Below are 6168 nucleotides of genomic sequence, written 5' to 3' on the forward strand. Positions count from 1 at the left end.
GCCGCCCCCGCCGCTCCCCGCAGCCCGGGTGGCGCCGCGGCCCCACGGACACCGTCCCCGGCGCCGCCGCAGCCACCGGGACCCGCCGGCCCCGAGCGATGCTGCGGCCCCGTCGGGGCGGGCGGACCCTGCCCARTTCGGGCTGCGGCTCTGCGGGACCCGGGCGGGATCTTCTCCCCGGTGCTGATCCCTCTTCCGCCCGGTCCGGGGGGCCCAGGGGTCCCGGTGCCGTGCGCTCACCTGCGTGGTGTCCGCGCGCCCCGGTGCCGGTGGCGAGGAGCAGCGCCAGGGCGCAGAGCAGCGGCGGTGCCATCGCCGTCCCGCAGCCGGTACCGGGCTCGGGACGCGGCCCGCGGGCGCTGCGGGGCGCGGCGGCCCCGCGCAGGCGGCTGCCGCCGAGCTGAGCCGCCGCCGCCGCCACCGGCGCGCATCGCCCCGCCGCCGCCGCCAGCGCCCGGCCCGCTCCGGCCCGGCCCGGGAGGAGGAACTTCCTGCCCGCCCGCCGCCGGCTCCGCCCGCCGCCGCCGCCGCTCCGCCCGCCGGGGCAGGGCCCGGGGCCGCGGGAGTTGCCGCTGCCGCCGGGGCTGCGGGACCCCCGGGTTGGCCCCTAGCGGCAGCGCCGGGACCCTCCGCCAGGCATGCAATGAGCCCCGGGCCCCGCTTTGCCACCTGCTGCTGCCCCCTCCCTGTCTTTGCCCCCCAGTGTTTGCTGTCCAGTGTCCTTGAGACGCCCCCCGTCTTCACCTAAGGGTGCATCAGAGGTGCCCGAGTGTCCCCCCGCGGTGCGTCCCCACCGATGCACATCACACGCCGTCGCCTGCGCCACCCTGGGCACCCAAGGCCTTTATTGGGGCGGGCGTTGCGTTCAGGCTGCGTAGGTCGCGCGCTCCTCGCTGCTGTCCTCGGAGAGGCCGCTGTCCCCGGGGCGGCAGAGCAGGCACGCGCGCCCCGCGTCCCTCCAGCACGGCCCGCAGTACACGGCAGCGCAGGCGGGCACCGCGCACACGCGGCTCCGCGGCCCCTCGGGCTCCTCGCACACCACGCAGCGCTGGCGCACGTAGCGCCGCAGCGCCGGCCAGCGCCGGCAGCACCGCTCCAGCACCGACGTCCCCTGCAAGGGCACAGGTGCCCCGCGGCGGGAACGCGTCCCCCGCCCGGCCAGGCTGCTCCCCTCTCCCGCACGGCCCCCCAGCCCTGCGCGGTGCCTCACCAGGCCCTGGCGCTGTTGGGCACGGCGGGCCACGCGGCGCCGCTGCAGCTGGACGAAGCACTGGCGCTGGCGCAGCAGCTGGTTGTAGAGGAAGAGCACGCGCCGCTTCTCCCGCTGCGCCCGCCATCAGCACTGGCAGTCGCGCCRAGCGCGCCCGCCCCGGGGGACACGGCCACGGCTCACCTTGGGGAAGAAGAAGGCGGCGAGGACGCGGCGCAGGCGGTACGTGTAGACCTGCACCAGGCAGAGCAGCGCCAGCAGAGCCAGGGGCAGGCAGCTGGCCACGTAGCCCTGGGTCGTCATGGCCCGCGGCTGCGGCAGGCAGGCTGCGCAGGCGGGCAGCGGCGCTGAGCAGCGGGCAGCGGTGCCCGCCGCGGCGCCCCGCGCCCTGTGCCGGCGCCTACCCAGGTTGGAGGAGTCGATGTGCAGGTGGGAGGAGGTGTTGAGGGCGCCCACGGTGCTGCGCAGCAGCCGCGCCAGCAGCGACGTGCCGGCCACGCGCAGCTCCAGGTGGTGGCTGCCTGCGGGGCGGGCAGCGCGCTGGGCCCGCGCGCCGGGCCGGGCACGGCCGCAGGCGCCGCCGCGGGGCCGCACTCACTGCGGAAGGAGTACTGCACAAAGGAGTGCTGCCGCACGGCGCCCAGCACCGTGAAGAGCACCCGGTCGAGCCCCCAGGCCAGCAGCAGCAGCAGCAGCGGCGGGATGCAGTCCAGCAGCTCCACCACCTGCGGGGCCGAGCTGGCGGGTGTCCCCTCGCCCCGGCCATGTCCCGTGTGCCCTCGGCGTCCCCCGGCCTCACCATGCTCTGCAGCTCCAGCGGCTGCAYGCCCAGGCGGCCGGGGAAGACGACGGCGGGCGCCTCCGCCCGGCGCAGCGGCAGCAGCGTCCGCTTGTTCTGCCCGGGGCGAGCGGGGCTGCTCGGCACGGGCCTCGTCACCGCGCCGGGAGCTTCCGTGCGCCCCGTCCCTCCTCACCTGCTTGCAGCGGCGTGCGTCGATCTGTCGGAAGTAGGTGGTGATGTAGACGTTGTCGAAGGAGAGGTCGTGGTTGTAGCGCTTGGTGTAGGAGAAGGCCCTTGGAGGAGAGGGTACCRGGTGGCAAGGGGTGGGATGCGACCCCTTCCCCGTGCCACCGGTCCCACCCAGCCCCTGCTCACGAGAGGAAGACGAGGAGGAAGGTGCCGGAGAGCAGCAGGCGGAAGAAGGAGACAGTGCGGCCCAGCTGGGCGCTGTGGTGCTCCACGCGGGACGTCACCGTCTCCAGCAGCTCTTCCCGCGAGACGTTGGCGCCCAGCAGCATGTCGCGGTGCTCCTCCTGGGACAGCCGCGCCACGGTGCCATGGGATGCGGCCGGATCGGACGGACGGGATGGGCTGGGATGGGTGCCCACCTGGAAGACCAGCTGGGCGCTGAAGTCCTGGCTGAGGTTGTTGACAGAGCCGTTCACCATGTCATACATCTTCCCAAAGTTGCCCTCCACGGGGATCCTGTCCCGGCACCAGGCATGCATGACTGGGGACGACGGAGGAGAGCTCTGGGGACCCTGGACCAGACGGAGCAGCGGCCTCCCCAGCGCCCCAAATGCCACCCACCCTTGACGGCGTGGCAGAGGAACCTGAACTTCATGGGCAGGCAGAGGAGGTGGCTGATGAGAGGCACCACGATCAGCTCCATGCACTCCCGGTGCTTCTCGTTAAACCAGTCCTGGCAGTGCTGCATGGCCGTGTCGATCACCTCTGCGAACGAGCAGGCAYGAGGGCATGCACCAGCCCTCCCATGCATTGCTCCCGGCATGCGCCAAGACACTGGCACGCTCACTGCATGCACCAACACTCTGCTGCAAGCACCATGCATTGCCCGTTGCATGCACCATGCATTGCCCCTCACATTGCCCATTGCATGCACCACGCATTGACCGTTGCCTGCACCATGCGTTGCCCATTGCATGCACCCTGCAGCCCCTGCGCTGCAGCACGGTCGCCCTGCTCTCACGCTTGCAGCGCAGCTTGGTCTTGGTCTCGTAGAGCTTCTGGGTGCTCATGGGCTGCAGGGCGGCGGCGCGCGGGCCCGGCCGCAGCTCGTAGCCGGCCTCGCTGGCCACCTCCTCGTTGAGCGCCACGAAGGCCCGCGAGATGTTCTGCGTCTCAGCGTTGAGCGTCTGCCCGCTCCGCTGCAGCGGGCCGAGCAGCAAGAGGAGGAGGAGGAGGAGGAGGAGGAGGAGGAGGAGGAAGGGGCTGCCGGCTGAGCGCAGCCCTGCGCGGCTGCCCGCGCTGCCCGCCGCGCGCCCTCACCACCATGTCCTGCAGCACGGTGCGCAGCGGGGCCGTCGACACGTGCCACAGCTGCCGGCTGTGGTTGAGCTGCAGCTCGGCGGCGCAGCCCACCGAGCGCATCACCTCCTCCAGGTTGTGCCGCACGTTGGCCACGGGGCCTGGCGCGCGCCACCGCCCGCGTCACAGCCCGCGGGGACCCCGGGGCCGCGTCCAGGGACTGCCCGGGGGGGCCCTACCGTTGTAGATGGCGGCGAACACGTAGGAGAGCACGTAGACGCGGCCCTCCTTGCCCGCCAGCTTGGGCGCCAGCAGGAGGCTGGCACAGCGGAACCGCGGAGACGTCGCCCAGCCCAGGGCGCTGGCACCTGCGGGGAGCCGCTGGTGGCACCGTGGCAACACCCCCAGCCTTGTCCCCCGTGTCCCCGGCCTCACCTGCCAGCCCACAGGCCAGGGGCACCTTGTGCCGCTCTGCGATGGCCAGCGGTGCCACCAGCAGCTGGCAGAGCCCTGAAACGCCACTGGGGCCCGTGAGCATCGTGGTGCCACCGGCCACCGCACAGTGCCACCGCCTGGTGCCCGTCACGGGCAGCGCTCACCGATGCCCAGGAGGGTGCCGGTGCCGGCGCCCAGCAGCAGCTTGGTGCGGCGGTGCCGCTCCGGAGGGCTCCAGAGGAAGCGGCTGCAGGCGCTGGGCAGCAGCCGCCCCGCCAGCCGCTGCAGGGCTGCAGTGGCAGGTGCCCGTCGGTGACAGGGACGCGGCGCCGGGTGCCGCTCTTGGGTAGGGGGGGACACAACTCACTGTTGTTGGGGGTTTTCTGGCGCTTGGGGACCTCGCCGAGGGCCGGCGGCTCCTGTGCGGTGCCCGCCGGTGCCTCCATGGTGGCGGCGCTGCCGGGACGGAAGCGGCTCATTGTGATCCACGCACGGCTGTTCCGCATGGAGCATCCGGAGTGCTCCGTGCCGGGAGGCCGCGGGAGCCCGTCCCTGCGGCCATGGGGCCGCTGGTGGCGCTGGGCACGGCGCTGCGGGGCTGGTGGCGGCGGCCCCGGCACGGCGCGGCGCTGCAGGAGGAGCGCRCGGCGCCGGAGCTGGCGCGCAGCGCCCTCGGCTTCACCCTGGGCATGGCCCTGGGCAGCGTCTATGGCGCCCTGGTGCTGCTGGCGCAGAGCCACAACATCTGGTACTGCCTGGTGACCACGGTGAGCCTGGGCACGGCGCTGGCGCTCGGCATGGCCTTCTCCGTCAAGGTGCGCATCACCGTGCTGCTCACGCTGCCGCACATCTTCACCAGTAAGCCCCCCCTTCATCCTCATCCTCATCCCCATCCTCGGCAAGCGTCCGGCTGCCCTGGCGCCCTGTGCCCGCAGAGGAGGGCAAGATGCTGCTGCTGCTGCTGGCGCTGGGCATGGCGACGGCGGGGCCGTGCGCCAACGTGCTGCACAACGTGTCGCGCGCTGCCGAGGCCGTGGCGTGCGGCGCCGAGCTGGCGCTCAACCAGACGGCCGAGCGGCTGCAGCGCGCGCGCCAGCCGCTGCTCAGTGAGCCGGGGGGCACAGGGGGGCGCGGGGCGGCTGTCCCCGGCGCCACGCGGTGACAGCCGCCGCGGTGCCGCCCAGACGTGCTGGCGAAGATCAAGGACATCGCACGCAAGGCCAAGGCGGTGGGCGACCGCGTGCGCAGGTTCTTCCGCTCCATCATGGACTCCGTGACCCACGTGGGTGAGTGGGGACGGCTGAGCCTGTCCCCAGCACCCTGCCCTTGTCCCCAGCACCCTGACCAGCTTCCCATCACCCTGCTCTTGTCCCCACGGCCTTGTCCCCAGCACCTCATCCTTGTCCCCTCACTTTGTCTCCGCTCCCAAGGCCTCGTCCTCATGCCCAGTGCCACTTCTCATCTCCACGGCTCCATCCCCTTATCCCCATGGCCCTATCCCAGCTCCCAAACTCCCATCCCGGTCCCCTAAATGCCCTCCATGTCCCAGTAGCCCTGTCCTCRTCCCCATRGCCCTGTCCTTGTCYCTTGGGCTCTATGCACATCCCTATGGCCCTGTCCTCATCCCCATAGCCCTGTCCTTGTCCCTATGGCCCTGTGCACATCGCTATGGTCCTGTCCTTGTCCCCATGGCCCTGTCCTTGTCCCCTGCGCCCCGTGCACATCCCCATGGTCCTGTCCTCATCCCTATGGCCCTGTACTTGTCCCCATGGCCCCGTCCTCATTCCCATGGCCCTGCCCTCATCCCCATAACCTCATCCCCATGCCCATAACTCTGCCCGCGTGCCCGTGGCGTCCCCGACATGCCGGCCCGCAGCACGCGCCCTGCGCAACGTGTGGCACTGGCTGGCCAGGCTGGGCCAGCTCTGCAACCAGCAGCTGGGCACCCCGCGGCGCCGCTGCCTGCGCCTCTTCTCCGAGGCGCAGGACAAGTGCGAGCGCGCCGTGCCCTTCCTCTACTTCCTCTGCTACATCATCGCCGCCTTCAAGCCGCTCTGCGGCCTGGCCAACGGTGCGCGCGGCGGCGCGGCGGCACGGGCGCCGGGGCCACGCGCCGGCACTGACGCCGCCTCCTCCCGCTGCAGTCGTGCTGCTCTTCTGCATCATCCCCCAGTACGTGCAGACCTTCCTCAAGAGGCAAATCGCTGCGCGTGAGTGCCGGGGCGGGCGGGCGAGCGGGCGGGCGGCCGCGGTG

General features: G+C 72.4%; 3 protein-coding genes across 3 annotated transcripts in view; 1 reads left to right on the forward strand and 2 right to left on the reverse strand.

The window, feature by feature from the left end:
• ADAM15 (ADAM metallopeptidase domain 15) overlaps positions 1–313 on the reverse strand; it is a 6423-nt gene extending 6110 nt beyond the window's left edge. Inside the window, exon 1 of the mRNA XM_026045973.1 lies at positions 241–313. Within this exon, the coding sequence (XP_025901758.1) occupies positions 241–313 (73 nt within the window). The remainder of the gene's footprint in view (positions 1–240) is intronic.
• A 552-nt stretch (positions 314–865) lies between these two features.
• On the reverse strand, positions 866–4393 carry DCST1 (DC-STAMP domain containing 1). The gene is made up of 14 exons (XM_026045974.1): positions 4282–4393; positions 4079–4204; positions 3719–3847; positions 3501–3640; positions 3202–3379; positions 2802–2945; positions 2367–2721; positions 2185–2284; positions 2010–2105; positions 1809–1935; positions 1615–1731; positions 1394–1536; positions 1199–1324; positions 866–1111 (listed from the first exon to the last, which is right to left on the reverse strand). Exons 1-14 carry the CDS (start codon positions 4391–4393, stop codon positions 866–868), a joined length of 2139 nt encoding a protein of 712 aa, XP_025901759.1.
• Positions 4394–4474: 81 nt separating this feature from the next.
• DCST2 (DC-STAMP domain containing 2) overlaps positions 4475–6168 on the forward strand; it is a 6400-nt gene continuing 4706 nt past the window's right edge. The window contains exons 1-5 of the mRNA XM_026045975.1: positions 4475–4772; positions 4850–5020; positions 5099–5200; positions 5791–5985; positions 6059–6120. Of these exons, the coding sequence (XP_025901760.1) occupies positions 4475–4772; positions 4850–5020; positions 5099–5200; positions 5791–5985; positions 6059–6120 (828 nt within the window). The remainder of the gene's footprint in view (positions 4773–4849; positions 5021–5098; positions 5201–5790; positions 5986–6058; positions 6121–6168) is intronic.

The sequence above is a fragment of the Nothoprocta perdicaria genome, unplaced genomic scaffold (genome assembly GCF_003342845.1).
Source record: "Nothoprocta perdicaria isolate Ctin4 unplaced genomic scaffold, notPer1 scaffold_419, whole genome shotgun sequence".
In the NCBI taxonomy this organism is placed as follows: Eukaryota; Metazoa; Chordata; class Aves; order Tinamiformes; family Tinamidae; genus Nothoprocta; species Nothoprocta perdicaria.